The following is a 21,066-nucleotide window of genomic DNA, read 5'->3' on the forward strand; positions in this document are numbered from 1 at the left end:
CCACTTGTGAAATAACCCTGTGGTGGTCCCTGCATCTGGAAATATATCTCCAATTCATCTGGATTCTGTTCTGCTTTTTGGTCTCTGGAACATCGATTCCATTCAGTACTCTTTCTCAAAGTTACCTGAGTTGTCTTAATCCATACAATGCATCCTTCACCTGAAGATGCAGATGAAGCATCTGTGAATATAGAAATTGTGAATTCTTATCTTTGCATAGAGCAAGGGATTGAGGAAAACTACAGCCAAAATCTGCTTTACACTACAAATCATTGTGCCATTGTACGTAAATGAGGCATGGCATTTAACAAATATTCTTACGACATTTTGCACTTTCTACAAAGCTTTTCATTCCATAATTTCTCCACTCCCACGTGATCATCATATTGAGTAGTTGTGGTTACTCAGGCTGTGGATTTTTTTTTATTCGTTCACTGGATGTGGGCGTCGCTGGCGAGGCCAGCATTTATTGCCCATCCCTAATTGCCCTCGAGAAGGTGGTGGTGAGCCGCCTTCTTGAACCGCTGTAGTCCGTGTGGTGACGGTTCTCCCACAGTGCTGTTAGGAAGGGAGTTCCAGGATTTTGACCCAGCGACAATGAAGGAACGGCGATATATTTCCAAGTCGGGATGGTGTGTGACTTGGAGGGGAAAGTGCAGGTGGTGTTGTTCCCATGTGCCTGCTGCTCTTGTCCTTCTAGGTGGTAGAGGTCGCGGGTTTGGGACGTGCTGTCGAAGAAGCCTTGGCGAGTTGCTGCAATGCATCCTGTGGATGGTACACACTGCAGCCACAGTGCGCCGGTGGTGAAGGGAGTGAATGTTTAGGGTGGTGGATGGGGTGCCAATCGAGCGGGCTGCTTTATCTTGGATGGTGTCGAGCTTCTTGAGTGTTGTTGGAGCTGCACTCATTCAAGCAAGTGGAGAGTATTCCATCACACTCCTGACTTGTGCCTTGTAGATGGTGGAAAGGCTTTGGGGAGTCAGGAGGCGAGTCACTCGCCGCAGAATTCCCAGCCTCTGACCTGCTCTCGTAGCCACAGTATTTATATGGCTGGTCCAGTTAAGTTTCTGGTCAATGGTGACCCCCAGGATGTTGATGGTGGGGGATTCGGTGATGGTAATGCCGTTGAATGTCAGGGGGAGGTGGTTAGACTCTCTCTTGTTGGAGATGGTCATTGCCTGGCACTTATCTGGCGCGAATGTTACTTGCCACTTATGAGCCCAAGCCTGGATGTTGTCCAGGTCTTGCTGCATGCGGGCTCGGACTGTTTCATTATTTGAGGGGTTGCGAATGGAACTGAACACTGTGCAGTCATCAGCGAACATCCCCATTTCTGACCTTATGATGGAGGGAAGGTCATTGATGAAGCAGCTGAAGATGGTTGGGCCTAGGACACTGCCCTGAGGAACTCCTGCAGCAATGGCCTGGGGCTGAGATGATTGGCCTCCAACAACCACTACCATCTTCCTTTATGCTAGGTATGACTCCAGCCACTGGAGAGTTTTCCCCCTGATTCCCATTGACTTCAATTTTACTAGGGCTCCTTGGTGCCACACTCGGTCAAATGCTGCCTTGATGTCAAGGGCAGTCACTCTCACCTCACCTCTGGAATTCAGCTCTTTTGTCCATGTTTGGACCAAGGCTGTAATGAGGTCTGGAGCCGAGTGGTCCTGGCGGAACCCAAACTGAGCATCGGTGAGCAGGTTATTGGTGATTAAGTGCCGCTTGATAGCACTGTCGATGACACCTTCCATTACTTTGCTGATGATTGAGAGTAGACTGATGTGGCAGTAATTGGCCGGATTGGATTCGTCCTGTTTTTTGTGGACAGGACACACCTGGGCAATTTTCCACATTGTCGGGTAGATGCCAGTGTTGTAGCTGTACTGGAACAGCTTGGCTAGAGGCGCAACTAGTTCTGGAGCACAAGTCTTCAGCACTACAGCTGGGATGTTGTCGGGGCCCATAGCCTTTGCTGTATCCAGTGCACTCAGCCGTTTCTTGATATCACGTGGAGTGAATCGAATTGGCCGAAGACTGGCTTCTGTGATGGTGGGGATATCGGGAGGAGGCCGAGATGGATCATCCACTCGGCACTTCTGGCTGAAGATGGTTGCAAACGCTTCAGCCTTGTCTTTTGCACTCACGTGCTGGACTCCGCCATCATTGAGAATGGGGATGTTTGCAGAGCCTCCTCCTCCCGTTAGTTGTTTAATTGTCCACCACCATTCACGACTGGATGTGGCAGGACTGCAGAGTTTTGATCTGATCCGTTGGTTGTGGAATCGCTTAGCTCTGTCTATAGCATGTTGCTTCCGCTGTTTAGCATGCATGTAGTCCTGAGTTGTAGCTTCACCAGGTTGGCACCTCATTTTTAGGTACGCCTGGTGCTGCTCCTGGCATGCTCTTCTACACTCCTCATTCAACCAGGGTTGATCTCCTGGCTTGTTGGTAATGGTAGAGTGACACTGTCAAATATGATCATCTGAGCATTGGTTGAGCAAATATTTTTTAATGAAGACGTTAATATTGTGAAGTTCTCTTGCCCCACCTAAGAACCAACTAAACTTATCGGTACCTCGTGTTGAATTTGACTGAGTCACTAGTTTCAAATCGCATCTCAGAAGGGAAGTCCTTTTTCCCTAATAACAACAGGGTGCTCTGTTGCTGCATTAGACTGTGGTACTTAGCTGTATGTACCCTTTCTTTAGTAGAACTGGACAAAACAATCTGACAATGTAACAAAACTGTAAGTTAATTTAATCATCATCAAAATTGTGAAATGGGACAGTGGTGCTGCACGTTGAAGCACTAATGCAAACCACCACAGAGTTGGAAGAACCATCATTCAATCCAATCAGTTTCTAATCTTTAACATCACTCTGTAGAACAAATGGAAAATCTGTCGGGATATGATCACGAGTCTACTATTGTGCACATCCTGATGACTATCCAAAGAGGGCAATAGTCTGAAAATAGACTCTTCACTTATCTCTTCAGTCATAGGAACAGGAGTAGGCCACTGAGCCTCTGAAACCTGATCGTGGCTGATCTATCAGTTGCAGACTCAAAGATTTCAATTGACCCAGCATCCACAGCCTTTTGGAGGAGAGTTCCTGATTTCACTCCTAGCTCTAATTTTAAGATTAGGAACACAGGAACAGGAGTAGGCCATTCAGCCCCTCGTGCCTGCTCCGCCATTTGATAAGATCATGGCTGATCTGTGATCTAACTCCATATACCTGCCTTTGGCCCATATCCCTTAAAACCTTTGGTTGCTAAAAAGGGATTGTGTCCCTTTGTTCTGGATTCCCCCACCAGAGGAGCGAGTTTCTCGTATATCTACCCTATCAAATGCCTTTAAACACCTTAATTAGATCATCCCTGAACCATCTAATCTTAAGGGAATACAAGCCAAGTTTATACAATCTGCCCCTTTAAGCCCCGGTATTATTTTGCTGAATCTGCAATGTACCTCCTCCAAGGCCAATATATCCTTCCTGAAGTGGGGTGCCCAAAATTGAACAAAGTACTCTAGATGGGGCCTAACCAAGACTCTGTACAGCTGAAGCATCACTTCCTCACTTTTGCATTCCAACCCCCTTAAGATAAAGGCCAATATTCCATTAACCTTTATGATTACTTTTTGCACCTGTGCATTACATTTTAGAGATTTCTGTACATAGGCACCAAATCTCCACAATTCTTAGTCTCTCGCCATAACCAAAATATTCCAATTTGTCTTTCTTGGATCCAAAGTGGACGACATCACGCTTCCCCACATTAAACTCCATCTGCACAGTTTTGTACACGCACTTAATCCGTCTATGTCCCTTTGTAACTTCCTGCTCCCATCTACACAACTTTCTGTGCCTCCTAATATAGTGTCATATGCAAACGTGGATATACAACTCTCTAGTCCTTCTTCCAAATTATTGATAGATATGGTGAAAAGCTGAGGCCCCAGTACAGATCTGTAGTGAACAGCACTTATCACATCGTGTCAGTCAGAGAATATTCCTTTTATCCTTGCTCTCTGTCTCATGTCTCCCAACCAATTAGCAACCCATGTCACAAGGTTACCTCCAATTTTGTGCGCTTTTATTTTTGCTAATAATCTCGTGCTGTAGAGGGACAGTATCTAGTAACATCAAAAAAAATTGAGGATAAATTAAGGCCCTCCATGCGATGTTAAATGCCCTACGCAATTAAACATTTTTTTTTTAAAAATAGATTCTAATTAGAGGAGTATGTTTTATTTTACTACAGGTAGTAAAGAGATAACACGGATGATGTTGGAAGCTGGTGCTGAAACAGATGTTGTAAACTCAGTTGGACGAACTGCAGCACAGATGGCTGCCTTTGTCGGTAAGTTGTTGGAACGCACAAGTGTACTCCTTGTAGTGTGAAGTCTTTGAATTCAAGTAGCTGTGCACTTTTTTTAAATTAAAAGATGGTTTAGTAGTTCTTATTGGGTTCACAGTGATTTGAACCTTGAAAAGGAAAGGTATGCATTCCCCCTGTTGCCCGACCTTTGTAAAATATGTCTATTTGGGCTGGGACAACTGCTTGTTGCAATCACCGAATTTTTGAAAAAACACTTTTTCGTAAACCAGAGTCTTCTAAACAATCAAGCCATATTAGTAAGAGTTCTGTTTAAAAGAACAGTCTTATTACAAATATGTTTTTGTTGGTAATATTTTTTGTGCAACATTTAGTGTTTATAATTTCATCTAAACTAAATTTAAGTTCTATATATGCAGCAAAAAAGATATTTTGGGAACAACTTTATATAAGCAGAACATTCCTGTCCAGCCCATACCTTCCAAGATTTAACAGAAATGTTGACACGAGGGTGAATACTTGTGAACAATGGGTGGAAGTTAATGTTATGGGTGTTTACATCAATTGCGGAAATACATAGGTAACTGTTACGGTTTAAAATCTGGTTAGATGTTTTCTTTTAGTTGTAGAATCTTCTAGATAATCCTGAATTCTATAACGGGGGGGGGGAGCCCCCTTGAGTAGTGTTGACAGATGTTTTTAAATGTGACTAAATACTGGAAAGTCCCCACTCAATACTCCATACACTAAGTATATCCCCCAAACAAAACCAATTACACTCGAGAGTCCCAGTGAGATTTACTGGAGGAAGCCTTTAAGCTGAAACTACTTGAATTATTAACAATACGATCAGGTCATTTGTTTTGAAACCTTGCAGCATAGACCTGGTTCTCTCCTTTTGTGATTCTCTGGAATTGAGTTGCCATTGCAACACCACAAGATATAGATTATTGTAAGACTCAATTCCTAGACATACCTATTTTCCTGGAAATGTTACCACTTGTTACATGAGAATGCTTTTTAAAATGTCCTCCTTAATCTTATTGCCCAAGTATTGTTACGTTATGGAAATTTATGATTTGGGTGAAACGTGATACTCATTGTGGATTCTACAAATTGTGGTATGAGCTCTTTAAAAGTTGGAGGTCAAAATGGCATAAATTCCAGTTCTGGAAAGTATAACTGTGTTGATCTTTAAGTGATACTTTGGTCGTGTTGTAGTCAAAAGTGTTAATTGTTTTTTTTTTCTCTCTCTTTAGGCCAGCATGACTGCGTAACTATTATCAACAATTTCTTTTCGCGCGAAAGATTGGACTACTACACAAAACCGCAAGGCCTTGACAAAGAACCCAGACTTCCAGTCAAATTAGCAGGACCCTTGCACAAAATCATCATAACAACAAACCTACACCCAGTTGCGGTTAGATATCTTTCCTCATGATCCATATGAAAATTAGACCATGCTGCAGGTTTTATTTTAGTACTTATTTTACTTTTATTTTCTTATCTTTCTTTCCTCTGCCCCCTTTAAAACTCCTCATTGCATGTAATTTCCAAGCTGGAAGGGTGGTGAATTAACTTGGCCCCATCATTTTGTTTTTCTTGAGCTGGCCTCTAGGGGGTGTGGAAGAGTAACCCAGTATGACTCTTAATCCTTTTTTTAAAAAATCTTTCTTTCCTGCTTCTGCTTAGCACTTCCCAAACAGCATGACTGTGATTAAGCATATGCCATTGGGGAACTATAGGGCCAGTTTTGACATAATACTGGACCACTGACATGATGACCTGCTTTAGAGGTTTTTATTGGCTGTTCCTAAATTTCTGATGTCATTTTATTTTAAAAAATATTCAGCAAAGTTTTCTGAATTACTAGGAAGTAATGATTGTGATTTTAAAAAAATGTATATGGCATATAGGTGCAAGCTTCATTTTGCATCATATTATAAATATTTGTTATCTGTTCATGTGAAACTATAGGTAGACCAATGCTTTGAGATTTTTAAAATAGAGCTTTGTCTGTTTCTGATTTTTTTAAAAATTCCTATGTCTTGGTATGTGGGCCTGGGGGTAATTTTAACAACCAAGAACAAGTGGCTTGAGGGCAAGTGGGAGGTTAAAGTAGCAGCTTTTCGAAGCAGGACCACACCCCGGCTCCAACGCGCCCACTTCTGGGTTTAACCCAGACGCGTTAGGATGCGTGTGCAGAAGAGACACCCGGATGTCCCATCCCCACTTAAAGCCGGTGGGACAATATTTAAAGGGCCAATTCAGTTAGTTGAAACACTTTAGGCACTTAACTGTTTGTGGATCCTGCAACAGAAACAGTGTCTCCCGTGGCTTCTGCAACACGCCATTGAAACGGAGGCTAGCTGCAGCCGAAGCTCATTTGGCCCTTTTAAACCAGTGATTGACACATCTCAATAAAAGGTGAGGTATTGTAGCTGGGCACTCAATTCTCTCAGACAAACGTTTGGCTAGGAGTTCTTCGTGTTTAGACTGAGATTTCTTTGTTGAGACTGAGAATTCTTGTGTTCAGACAAATTTACCTACATTGTGCCCCCCATCCTGATCTTGTCAGTTTGAGGGGCTCAATGGATGTATTCCACAGTACATCTGAGGAGGAGGAAAATGAAGATGGGGAACCCATCGCCAGACCAGCTGCGCACGTTGCTGCCTGTGATGCCAGGGATGCCGTCATCTCTAACAGGTTCTCATAATGAGATGTGCAAATTAAAGACTTAGAAATACTCAGGCTGCGAGGAACAACCATCACGATCAACCCCCCTCCCTTTGCACAGAACAGTCCTTCAACCACACATATACACACATTACACACGCACCCAATGGGTGACATCATGTCTTGGCATTCATGATGAAGCATATGAAAGGGCGAATTCACAAAAGGGACTCAATAATGGCCAAGATGTGGCAGTGGTGGTGATATTGATTAAATGTAATGTGTCATAACAAAAAAATATATAAATTAACAACATGACAGCTCATCAAACTCCCTTGTGCATACCCTTGGTGAATTACAATTGCTTAGCCTTTCTCTTTCTACCACTTCTACATGGTGCATCCCCTGTGGCTTCAGCAGAGGTATTGGCAGGTTGCTCAGCTACTGCAGAGATGCTCTTGGCCTAAGACCTCTGGGTTTTGGAGCCCGTGCGGGCCCCGCCAAACACTGCTCCACCTGTGCAGGGGCAGACTCGGCCATCGGGAGAGGATGCAGCATTGCGGGTACTAATTAATGAGGGGGCAATGGGTGAGACGTAGGAGCGCTTTGAGTGGAGTCCCCACTTCCATGTCCCCTTTCACCATCATCCCTTTCCCAGGCCAGTGCAACATCACTCCCACCACTTTGCTGGCCCGCAGGTTGGTGAGCAGATCTGCCGCGTTGTAAGGTCACGGCTAAAGTATCTGTCTGCCTGATTAAGGCAACAGACACGTTAACATCCAGAGTCTGCACTGCCGTCGTCATTGTCTGCATGGGCACATTTGAGAGCCGTGCTTGCAGTTCGATGGAGGCTAACATTCTCTCACTTACCGGCACCACCAATCCACTAGCGATGGGGTTGGACTCTCCATCCTCGCCGCTATTGTGGAGAGTGTGCATGGCACTTTTTCCATTACCTCGCAAAGTTGCTGCTGCACCTCTATCATTCTCCTTCTCAACGATGACCCCAGGGTTCAGCATCGATGCCCAGCTGAGCAGAGCTTGAAGAGGAGTGCACCCCTGATGCAGATTCTCCACAGCTGCCCCTGCCACCGGTGTCTGCTCGTGCACACTTGAGTGGTGAATCACCAGGTGACAGCCCAACTAACTGTCTAACGTGACCCATTGCAGTACGAGTATCTGTGCTGGTGTGTGGCTATGTCATGTGACAGTGCACCCTCGGAAGGAATGAAATCCTCTGAGGAACCGCGTTCTCCTATTTCTGCTGATTCCTCGTGAAGGCCCTGGGAGACAACAGAAAGCGATATTAATGATACATCACAAAAGTGACAATCTTTCCAGTGACAATACTGAGGTCTCGCTTGTTTATTTTGTTGATAAAAAAGCAATTCATCGAGTGTGTGAAAGATGTTAAAGTTCTGTCACAAGCCATCTGCGAGTTGTCAGACTGTCCCTCTCCGGTGGATAGGCATGTGACGGTCCGACTTATTTCCATGGCCGCCTCCTCCACATCTGATACATCCACTATGTGGTGGGCCACCTCCAGTTCTGCTCCTCTCCCTTGCGTTTTGCACTCTCTTCTACAAAGGGAGAAAGAACAGTCTGTGAGTGACTGAAGATGATGTATTCACCCTATGAATGCATTGTTTTGGGTGAAGCTGACCATGAAGGAGATGCATCAGATGGTGACAATCGGACAGATACATCACATTGTATCACGATTGGGGTGAGTGGCAGTGGTGGGTGAATAAAAGAGCATTTGAGGAAGTACATAGAAAGTGAAGGATGGTTGCTGCTGCTGCTGACACGTATGTGGGTGTGAGAAGTTATGTGATGGGGTAGGCGTGCCTACACAGTTACGGGGGTGGTGAATCAGCAAATGTACTCACTTTTCCTGACCTGGTTAGGTCATTAAAACCCATCCTGCACTGAACCCAAGACCTGGGCTGCTCACCTGTTCTGCCACTCCAGCCAAGTATTTTTGGTTACAGAGCCAGGTTTCTTCCTGCCATCCATTCGAAACATTACCCTCCCCCCTGACTCTCACTGCAGCCAGTAGTACATCCAAGGAGGCATTGAGTTACGTCGAAACTAAGGAACAGAAACAGGCCATTTGGCCCAACTTGTCTATGCCGGCGTTTATGCTTGAGCCTCTTCCCTCCCTACTTCACCTAACCTTATCAGGATACCCTTCTATTCCTTTCTCCCTCGTGCTTTTCTAGCATCCTCTTAAATGCATCAATGCTATTTGCCTCAACTACTTCTTGTGGTAGCACATTCCACATTCTTACCACTCTGAGTAAAGATGTTTCTCCTGAATTCCCTATTGGATTTATTAGCGACTATTTTATACTTATGACCTCTCATTTTGGACGCCCCCACAAGTGGCATTGTTAAATCTAAGGGCAGCCTTTGCTTTCCTGGACTCAGTTTCTCCTTTCTCCTTTGAAATCCATTCTTGGACTGGCCCTTTAAATAATGGCTTTAAATCACGTCATTCGGATGTGCAGTGGGCCTGCTGCTCAGCTTGGAGACACGAAACCCGGAAGCAAAAGTAATTGACTGTATTTGCAGATTTAAACATGCTCACTTTGCCTCCGGGTTCCCCACACGCAGATCCACCCACCTGCTGACTTCCCACCACCAGGCTAAAATCATGGCTCTGCTGTCTGGAGTGGACACCAACATTCAAAGAGAATGGCCCAGCTTTAAGATATAGCCTATAGATAGACTCCGTCAGGTCACAATTGTTTGATTACTTTGGATACTGTATGCAAGTTTGCCATTGCAGGAAGGACATAATGGCATGATCAGTTATGGGTGACCCATTAGGAGGTATCCTACTGGAAAGCTGGTTGTTATCTTGAGATTAACTACTGTAACAAAGAAGGCCTGCTTTGATTAGGGGAGGAGAGTTTTCTGGGGGCAAGGGGTGGGGGCAGGCAGTCGGAGAGACCTGGCTTTCATTTCAAAGGAAATGAGGGATATCATTGAATGGGAGCCTGGTTCCTTGAGTTTATTCACCGCACCTATATTTCCACCTCAGAGTAGTGAAGTGGTACTGTATGGAGCAGAGGAGCACATGTTGGGTTCACCCAAGATACAGTTTTAAAAAAAACTCTAGTAAAAGGACTGAGAACACAAATACTTTGTGATTTGCGTTCTGAAAATGGTACAAGATAAATACTGTGTTGATCTAAATATGTGTATCTGCTAATTTAGCTCACTGCTATATAAATTTCCATCTTCCAATAAATTTGATTGATAGCTTTATCTTGAGCTATATGGTCATGATGCTTTTCCACCTATTGAAGTGATCAGGAGCATATGGAGGATATCTAGCACATCTTCAGTGGAAAATATTTGGTAAAAGTATAATTGTTAATCCTGCAATACATCAACTGGGATTTAAACAGTGTGAGGGGCACAGAGGGCGCAAAATTCTTTATCCAGGAGAACTTTCTTAGCCAGCACGTGACAAGCCCAACAAGAGGGGATGCAATTCTAGATTTAGTCCTGGGAAATGAAGATGGGTGAAGTGACAGTGGGTGACCATATTGGGGATAGTGACCACAATTCAGTTAGTTTTAGCATTATTATGGAAAAGGACAGAGCTAAATCAGGAGTAAACGTTTTAAATTGGCGAAAGGCAAATTTTACAGAACTAAGGTGATTTGGCAGAAGTGGACTGGACACAACTACTTGAGGAGAAATCAGTAGTAAGCCAGTGGGAGGTACTAAAAAGTGAAATTCTATGGGTACAATGCAGACACATCCCCTCAAATAGAAAGGGCGGCACTGCCAAATTTAGAGCCCCCTGGTTGTCTAGAAGTATATGAGGCAAGATAAAGCAGAAAAAGAAAGCTTATGACTGTCACAGAAAACTAAATGCTGCAGAAAGCCTAGAGGAGTATAGAAAGTACAGGGATGATGTAAATAAGGAAAGCAAAGAGAGGGCATGAAAAAAATATTAGCTAGTAAGATTAAAGAAAACCCAAAGATGTTTTATCAGTACATTAAGAACAAGAGGATAGCTAAGGAAAAGGTGGGGCCTATCAGGGATGATAAGGGTAACTTGTGTGTAGAAGCAGAGGATGTGGGTAGGGTTTTAAATGAATATTTTGTCTCCGTATTCACAAAGGAAAGGGATCAGCCGGATGTAGTAGTTAAAGAGGAGAGGTGTGAAATATTGGATAAGGTAAACATTATGAGAGAGGAAGTACTAGAGGGACTGGAATCCTTGAAAGTTGATAAGTCACCAGGGCCAGATAGATTGTTTCCCAGGCTATTGAAGGAAGCCAGGGAGGAAATAGCGGATGCTCTGAGGATCATTTTCCAATCCTTACTAGATACAGGGGAGGTACTGAAGGACTGGAAGACTGCAGACATAGTACCATTGTTTAAAAAGGGTATGAGGGAAAGGCGAACAATTATAGGCCGGTCAGTCTTACCTCGGTGGTGGGCAAACTATTAGAATCAATACTGAGAGATAGGATAAACTGCCTCTTGGAAAGACATGGTTTAAATCAGGGATAGTCAGCATGGATTTGTTCAGGGAAGGTCATGTCTTACAAATCTGATTGAATTCTTTGAGGAAGTGACAAGGAGGATTGATGAGGGTCGTGCAGAAGATGTTCTCTACATGGATTTTAGTAAGGCATTTGACAAGGTCCCACATGGCAGACTGGTCAGAAAGATAAAAGCCCATGGGTTACAGGGAAATATGGCGAATTGGATCCAAAATTGGCTCAGTAACAGGAAACAAAGGGTAAAAGTCGATGGATGTCTTTGCGAATGGAAATCCGTTTCCAGTGGTGTGCCACAGGGCTCAGTGTTGGGTCCCATGCTGTCTGTGGTTTATATTAATGATTTGGACTTGAATGTAGGGGGCATGATTGGCAAATTTGCAGACGACACAAAAATTGGCCGTGTAATTAATAGTGAAGAAAATAGCTGTAGACTCCAAGAAGATATCAATGGGTTGGGGGAGTGGGCGGAAAAGTGGCAAATGGAGTTCAACCCGGAGAAGTGTGAGGTAATGCACTTAGGGAGGGCAAACAGTAAAAAGCGATACGCAGTAAACGGGAATATATTGAGAGAGGTGGAGGAAGTGAGAGACCTTGGCGTGCATGTGCACAGGTCCCTGAAGGTGGCAGTACAGGTAGATAAGGTTGTGAAGAAGGCATACGGAATGCTCTCCGTTATTAGCCGAGGTATAGAATACAAAAGCAGGGATGTAATGATGGAACTGTATAAAACGCTGGTAAGGCCACAGCTGGAGTATTGTGCGCAGTTCTGGTCACCACATTACAGGAAGGACGTAATTGCTCTGGAGAGAGTGCAGAGAGGATTTACAAGAATGTTGCCAGGGCTTGAAAATTGCAGCTACGAGGAGAGATTGGATAGGCTGGGGTCGTTTTCCTTGGAGCAGAGAAGGCTGAGGGGTGACTTGATTGAGGTGTACAAAATTATGAGGGGCCTAGATAGTGTAGACAGGAAGTACCTATTTCCCCTAGCGGAGAGTTCAAGAACTAGAGGACATAGATTTAAGCTGATTGGCGGAAGGATTAGAGGAGACATGAGGAAAACATTTTTTACCCAGAGGGTGGTGGGTGTATGGAATTAGCTGCCCAACTTGGTGGTAGAGGTACGGACCCTCAATTCTTTTTAAAAAGTACCTGGACCTGCACCTAAAGTGCTGTAAGCTTCAGGGCTACAGACAGAGTGCTGGACGGTGGGATTAGAATGGACACCTGGTTGTTCTTCGAGCCGGCGCGGACACGATGGGCCGAATGGCCCTCTTCTTTGGTTCTAATACACTTCACTTTACCCCAAAGTTTCTACGTTTTGGTTCATAGGAGTCTCTGCCTATGGAGATTGTCTTATTGCCACGAGCTTGAATACCAAGTGCTAGAAGAAAACCCAAATTTTAAAAATATGTACTGGAATACAAGCTTGATTTTTAAATGTTTTGCGAGATTCTCTTTTAAATTTAACTTCAATATCTTATTCACTTCCAAAATGATAACCTGGACTTCTGCAATTTTCTATGGATTCAAAAGTTTTTTTGCATGCCATGCTGACAGTCCATCTAGTTCAGGTTAAAGCCACAATTTGATTTTATTGTAAGATGCAAACTTATATAGAAGCAAGAGAAACCATCAGACAAACAGCAATGCAATATTTATTTTACACCAGCACTTTAAATAATTTTCTGAAACTAAAATGACTTTTCAAGCTCTCATAGGCTTTTTGATTTAAAAATCCTGATTTCTGTATTTGTATGCATAACTAGTGCCAGAAGAAATTTTATTAATTGCAAAATATATTGTGTGTATAGTGTTGATTTCAAATCCTGAACAACTTGTGCTTACACGGACTATCACATCACTTCCAAAATGATAACCTAGACTCAGGTTTTCTGATGATTCACGAGTTTCTTGTACACTGAAGAAGTGAATTGTTTTTATTATCTGGTGTTTCTCTGTAGATTGTGCTCATGGTTAAGGAGAATCCTTTACTGGCAGATGTTGAGGCACTGGGCAAGTGCTATAGAGTGCTGGATCTTATAATTGAAAAGTGTATGAAACAGAGGGAAATCAACGAAGTTCTGGCCATGAAGATGCACTACCTCAGCTACATCTTCCAGAAGTGTACCAGTTTCTTAAAGGAACATGAAGATAAACTTGACGGGCTTATTAAAAGGTAGACAACTGTTTAGGAATAATCTAAAATAAAAGGGAAGTCTTGTCATAGGATATACGTGCCATAGAGGGAATGCAGCAATGGTTCACCAGACTGATTCCTGGGATGGCAAGATTGTCGTATGAGGAGAGATTGGGTCGACTCGGCCTGTATTCACTCGAATTTAGAAGAATGAGAGGGGATCTCGTTGAAACGTATAAAATTCTGACAGGGCTAAACAGACTGGATGCAGGGAGGATGTTTCCCCTGGCTGGAGTGTCCAGAATGAGGGGTCACAGTCTCAGGATACGGGGTTGGACATTTAGGACTGAGATGAGGAGAAATTTCTTCACTCGGAGGGTGGTGAACCTGTGGAATTCTCTACCACAGAAGGCTGTGGAGGCCAAATCACTGAATATATTTAAGAAGGAGCTAGATAGATTTCTAGACACAAAAGGCATCAAGGGGTATGGGGAGAGAGCAGGAATATGGTATTGAGATAGAGAATCAGCCATGGTCATATTGAATAGTGGAGCAGGCTCAAAGGGCTGAATGGCCTACTCCTGCTCCTATTTTCTATGTTTCTATGTCAAGTAAGCTAGCTATTAGTACTGAGATTGTATGTGTATTAACAGTTTTTCTTTTAAATGTAGTACATCCCTCAGCGAGACACTTAATATACAGAGATTTCTGCATTGTCCACTTTCATTCAAGGGGCAGTCTGTTCTTTGTGTCATAAATTGGATAGCCAGGAGGTGAAGGATAGAATACAAGAGCCTGGTCTTTAGTTGCTTCCAAGCCTTTATTTACAGAGATCTACATTATCCAATCCACACCCTAGATCAGCTCATGGATACATGAGAGCCCGATTGATACGCACCACCTGAATACAATTAACACTATGGTAACTCTTGTTAGATTGCAGTGCTTCTGTTGTTTGTGTCATAAAATTGAAATGATATCAAATAGATTTAATATCACAACCATTTTTTTTGACAAAGTACCATTTGACATTCCGAAGCTAAACAAAAGTGAGCATCTGTTAGGGAAATTGTGTCATGGTGCAAAAGAAAAATGATTTGTATAGCATGCAGAAATGTATACTTTTCTGTTTTGTGAAACTGTCTGGTGTAGTCAAGGATATAATTCTAGTTTCAGAAATGATTGACACTGGACTGCGTAGTATGCAGCTTATTTGGATTTTTGGTAAAATGCCAATTATCATTTTCTTTGGATCTTCCACTGAAACAATGCTGGTTAAAAAAGCCCTTAATGAAATTTATATCATTGCCAAAAGCATAGTCACTTATAACATTCTAATGAATGCATTTTGGAAGGAAGAATGAAGAGAGGCAATGTTAACTAAGTGGTATAATTTTAAAGGGGGTGCAGGAACAGAGAGACCTGAGGGTTTATGTACACAAATATTTGAAGGTGGCAGGACAAGTTGATATGACTGTTAAAAAAGCATAAGGGATCATTGGCTTTATAAATGGAGGCATAGAGTACAAAACCAAGGAAGTTATGCTAAACCTTTAGAAAACACTGGTTAGGCCTCAGCTGGAATATTGTGTCCAATTCTGGGCACCACACTTTAGGAAGGATGTCAAGGCCTTGGAGAGGGTGCAGAGGAGATTTACTGGAATGGTATCAGGGATGCAGGACTTCAGTTATGTGGAGAGATTTGAGAAGCTGGGATTGTTCTCTTTAGAGAAGAGAAGGTTAAGGGGCGATTTGATAGAGGTGCTCAAAATTTTGAGGGGTTTTTGATAGAGTCGATAGGGAGAAACTCTTTCCACTGGCAGGAGGGTCGGTAACCAGATTTAAAGTAATTGGCAAAAGAACCAGAGGGAAGATGAGGAAACTTTTTTTTTTATGCAGCAAGTTGGTATGATCTGGAATACACTGCCTGAAAGGGTGGAGGAAGCAAATTCAGTAGTAACTTTCAAAAGGGACATGAATAAATACTTGAAAAGGAAAAATTTGCAGGGCTATGGGGAAAGAGCAGGAGAGTGAGACTAATTGGATAGCTCTTTCAAATATCGGGCACAGGCACGATGGGCCGAATGGCCACCTTCTGTGCTGTATGATTATATGTTCTGCTATTAACATAACTATAGATATCTTAAAGGTTTTATGCAGAGTGTATTAAATTTTCTTGCTTGTTACTGTTTTGCACAGCTTGTTAAAAGGACGTGATACTGATGGTTTCCCATATTATCAAGAGAAGTTTATAAGAGAATGTATCCGGAAGTTTCCATGGTGCGAAGCCACGCTTCTGCAGCAGCTTGTGAGAACCATTGCTCCAGTTGAGATAGTAAGCTATTTTGGCATTGTTTAATAATTTTTTTTAAATGTACTGCTAAGCAATATTTTATATGAACATTGTACAGTCTCTCAACATTTCTTAAAATCTCATTAATGGCATGTGTTGTTAATGTGTTAATGGTATGATGGCTGTTCTTCATGTGCACCACTAAACTGAATGTTGATGGATTGTTCAACTGTGGTGGGGTCAGGGAAAATGACATTTGAGCCTGCCATCTATGCATTTCCAGCAGGGCTTACTGGATAGCACTCGACAGCATCACGGTACTTTTTCCAGGCCATAGCCAGTGGACTATAATCAGCTCTGATTATCGGCTCCTTGTCACCTGTATGAGACCAGCAAGCTGAGCACAGACTAACAATTTGAACCCAGAACCACATTGTTCTGTAATAGTTTAGTTCCACAAAGCCTTTGTTTTTATGCATTACTCAGTGACTTATCCACAGGTTTTATGCACGACAAGATAACTTTGTGCTTTAGTTGTAAGCTCCATAGGGTTTTCCAATTGATGAAGCTGCTCTTGATTACGAAAAATAATTGAGTAAGACCTAATGTGAGTTTGTGATTTTTACATAGTCATTTCATTTCACCCTCCTTTGACCCACCCCCACCAATAAAAGCTAAATACTTGATAACATTCTTTCAAGTTTTTTTCCCCAAGTAAATAGTTTTAAAAAAGTGTTCACTGATTTTTTTTTGCAATACTTGCAGTACTAAAATTTACAATGGCATTGGATAGTTTTTGTAATAAGCTGAATTACTGTCAATATCACACTGTATATTCCACAATTCTAATGAATACGAGCCCTTGAGCAGTCACCACTAGAAGTCTGAGTTTCAAGTCAAAGATCAAGAACTTGTTTGTGTACCAAAAAAGATATAAAAATTAGGAACTTCTAGCTTTAAGACTGGGCTTTGTTGGTACAATGTTTTGCTTTACATATATATTTTTGGAATATGGGAATGAAGATAACTTAATATATTCATTATTTCCATTTAACTATATATTCATTATTGAAATTGCTTCTCTTTCCTTCCTCCATCCCCCCCCCCAATATAAAATCAGGGCAATGATCCAACAGCTTTATCTGTACTGACCCAGACCATAACCGGCCAGGTTGGCTTTGTGGATGCTGAATTTTGTACTGCTTGTGGTGAAAAGGGAGCTGATAAAAGGTGTTCAATTTGCAAAACGGTAAGAATATTTGGATTAGATAATGAGGAAATATTTAGTACAAGAGACATGCAAAAAGACAAAGGTGTATTACTAGTTAATTATTCCTGTGGTGATTTAAATTGATAGTTGAAATACGACCTCAAGCTGTCTTGGATAGTCAAATCAGTGAGCACCATAGAATTGCATGTAATTAGCCTGCTAATCTACCTTTTAATGAGACCATATATTCTGCTGTTACCTCAGGTGATCTATTGTAACCAAAATTGTCAGAAGATGCACTGGTTCACTCACAAAAAGGTGTGTAGAAAACTGAAAGAGTCGAGAGAGAAACAAGAAGCCAAAGAAGAAATAAAGCAGAACGGTTAGTTTTTAAGCAAGATCGTATTCAGCTGCCTTCCATGGAAAAGACAAAGCATTTGTTTTGTGTTTACTGATCTATGTTTTTTTAAAACTCCTTTCACTTTCTTGACAGGCAGAGACACCTTGTGCCTCTGCCTGTGTTGCTGTGAAGCCAACTGCTAAGAGACACATGAGCAGTCCAGAGTAACTTTCTCTTTCCAGGTTTCCTTCCCTGTGGCAAAGTATCTGGACCTCACTATGTGTTCGCCCACATCTTTGTGACATGTATAATTATGGTACAAAAATTCCCACGTGCACTATTTCTGTTGATGGTGATCTTGGATTAATAAATTCCATCACATCAGTCCTTAATGAGGGGTATGCGAAGGATAATCATTTTTATCATGAGCTCTATATACATAAACTTGCCATAAGCATATGCTATGATGTGACTTTAGTAGGTACTTGAATTCAAATTATATTAATTCTTTGGTAAATATACATATTTCTATCTACTGTGGTAATTTCTGTTTAATCTTGTTACTACAGAACTATATTTACAGAGAAATGCAGCAATTATGGTTGTAATAAAATAAACTAAAGATGAGTAAACTTTCACCAGAAATCTTCAGAAACCTGAGAGGTATCAAGTAACAAGTGCTGTGTTGTACAGTATGCCCATATTGTACCTCCCATTGATTGCTTGACAATATGTATTTTAAGGATTCCCTGTAAATGTCATTAAATTTATGATCTATATTTGTGCCCTTTCTCATGCATGAGGTAATGATTGTTGCTGCTTTGAATTAGAAAAAACAAAGCAACAACAAAACCATTCCTTACGCACTTTTAATGTAGAAAAATTAACCGAAGCACAACAGTTTTTCTTGCTTCTAAATAAATAAAGCATAAAAACCTTGAGATTCCTGTAAATCTTAATACTTGCATCTATTTTTCAAAAGCAGAAATCACGCTCAGTGCATTCAATCCAACTCTACTAATTTTTGTAAGATACTGATTGGTGTCAGATTTAATTTTGGAGACCATCTCAAATGCAGCTAGATTAATTAATCCTTTTTCTTATGGCTCAAACAGAAGAAAAAACACCTACTTCTGAAACCAGTGTAGATGAGGCTGGGATTGATCAAGAACCTACAGAGTCCTCCAAAACTTTGCTCCCATCCTCTGAAGATGGCCCAGGTTCTGGGGATGTCAGTACAGGGACGACAACAGAAGCTAAAACTCCACAGGAAGAGAACACCACAGAAGGAGAGTCCAGTTCTGCTGGAACCACGCACACAGCTGAAGAATAAAGTAGATCTAATACAGCCCTGGCTTTCCTCCAGTCTCGGCAGTGTGTGAAACATAATCCAACCTACTTCCATCAACAAGGTCATTGCTCCTGCTGCATGGTAGTAGCAGGGGTACTGCATTCTGTTTATTGTGCACTAAAGGAATTAGTTGCTTATATCATGCATGCTAGCCTGTACCAAAGCCACTGCTGTCCTAGAGGTAGAGCCAGCCAAGCAACACTGTGTATGAGGTCGGGGTAGGATTTGCTGTCAACCGTACTTAATTCATTAAGTACAGATGGACCATTTACTGCTTAGAGACATCCAAATGGTTGGATCTAAAATCAGTTCAGACCAATTAAAATATATTCGCTGAAACATTTCAAAATATACATTATACGATTTGGGGGAAAAAGTGGGATATGACTTGCGTTACTATGAATAGAATTGCACAGATGGGATCAAAATGAACCAAACCATCAGCACGTTAAGCATTTTTCCGTGACTAACGTTAAAGGTTCCCAAGTTTGCCAGTCTTAGGGAAAATGTTAGTTTGAGCAGTTTGGCTGTATTGTCAGTGTTGATGGTGTTTTCATTACGTAGGTTATTTTTTCACAAAAATACATTTTTCATAATTAATGTATATTGAAGATCAGCAAAATAGATTTTGGAAACTGCTAAGTTCAAATGGGTTCAAGTGCATGTTTGTGGTAAATTTTTATTTTTTTGTTTTTCGTCCTCTTGTCTACCCTCCCCCTCACCCCTTCCAAAAAAAAATTAGCTGTTTAACTGGTACATCACCTACAATTGCATCGGTACAATTTACATAAATTTTCTGTCCTGCCACAGCTGATACATTCACCTTAACCTATACATTGCAACTAGAAATTGTGTGGTACTGCAAGAATAAATTCAATATAACCCAATAAAACATGTTCCTCTACAAAACATTGTACAGGATTTTAAGGCAATTTATGAGGAAAACTCTAAATGGCTGCGTTGAAGGTTGAAATATATACAGTATTGTGGGACACCAGCATTTGTAAAATTTCGTGCAATAGTAATTTGTTTTTCCATTTTTGCTGCATACTTATATGTTCACCAATGTGCCTGCTCAAGACTAAAAGTAACTTGTTTTTAATGCCCTCTTATGGCCATGATTTGATTGCTTAACGAATGCTAAATTATGTATTGGTCATTAATTACATTATCAGACCCCAACACTCGTAAACATTTTCTGTTGAAGTGGCGCCTGTTTCAGTCTTTCATGGGGCAATAAATTAACTTTTTAAGTGCTCTAATACAAAATAACAAATGATATATAATTTAACTTCTAATAATTTTTACTGCTAGATTGTGTTGCCTAAATTACATTATTGAATTATTTGCTAAGCTAGCAATAGGCAATTACTAGCTGTATAGGGTATCGCATTAACAATTTTTTAACTTAATTGGTGTCCCCATGTTAAGAGGGAGTGTGGCCTACTCCTAGACCTGCCAGGAGGCTTGAGGTAGGGGACCACTTCCCAATTTTTCCTTTCCACTGCAGGGAGATGTATAGTTCAGAACCACTGAGAAGAAATTGCTTAATGTTTCAGGTGGGAGCCTTTCCCTACTGAAGTGACCTATCCTTTAAGATTCTGTTTGGCCTTGTGTGAATTTTCATGTTTTTTAATTCATTTTTTTTCTTGGAATGTCTTGCCATATTTCAATTCATTATTATACTAGTATATAGTCCTCAAATAAAATCAATCTTTTATTGAACACTGGAAGCATTGTAACATTCATGAGTGGCCTAATAGAATAACTGATACAATGCAGAAGCTATTTTTGCCATATAATTTACCACATAATTTTGTTCTTAGTTCTGTTCTATGTTTGGTATTTTCAAAATAATCTTTGCTAAATTAGTTGCAGAACTGAAATAACCATTTTAGGTAGGTAGCTGTTTAGTTTCCTGTTGCTTTAATGTTGCTTGTGTCTGAATATACTGTGGTCTTATTTAAAATGCATCCTGTATTAAATATGAACATTTACTTTATTGAAGCATCAACACCACGCTAGTGTTTATTGTGAGTAAACCAAACGGAATGTATTTGTGGTTTAGCCTTCCAGACATGTACCCCAGTTGTGTAATTTGTATTCTTTGTGTTCCACATTGGGACGTCTCCCAGAAATCTGTACTCTTGGTTGACTATAATGTTTGATTTGTGATTTAAAAACA

At 41.4% G+C, this 21,066-nt stretch overlaps 1 protein-coding gene across 1 annotated transcript in view; it reads left to right on the plus strand.

Annotated features, from left to right (window-relative positions):
• The window catches only part of ankmy2a (ankyrin repeat and MYND domain containing 2a), a 49,154-nt gene extending 28,548 nt beyond the window's left edge, over positions 1-20,606 (plus strand). The window contains exons 4-10 of the mRNA XM_068003830.1: positions 4,270-4,368; positions 5,604-5,764; positions 13,512-13,726; positions 15,887-16,022; positions 17,101-17,229; positions 17,455-17,572; positions 18,646-20,606. Of these exons, the coding sequence (XP_067859931.1) occupies positions 4,270-4,368; positions 5,604-5,764; positions 13,512-13,726; positions 15,887-16,022; positions 17,101-17,229; positions 17,455-17,572; positions 18,646-18,863 (1,076 nt within the window). The 3' untranslated portion in view covers positions 18,864-20,606. The remainder of the gene's footprint in view (positions 1-4,269; positions 4,369-5,603; positions 5,765-13,511; positions 13,727-15,886; positions 16,023-17,100; positions 17,230-17,454; positions 17,573-18,645) is intronic.
• Positions 20,607-21,066: the final 460 nt, after the last annotated feature.

The sequence above is a fragment of the Heptranchias perlo genome, chromosome 2, assembly GCF_035084215.1.
Source record: "Heptranchias perlo isolate sHepPer1 chromosome 2, sHepPer1.hap1, whole genome shotgun sequence".
In the NCBI taxonomy this organism is placed as follows: domain Eukaryota; kingdom Metazoa; phylum Chordata; class Chondrichthyes; order Hexanchiformes; family Hexanchidae; genus Heptranchias; species Heptranchias perlo.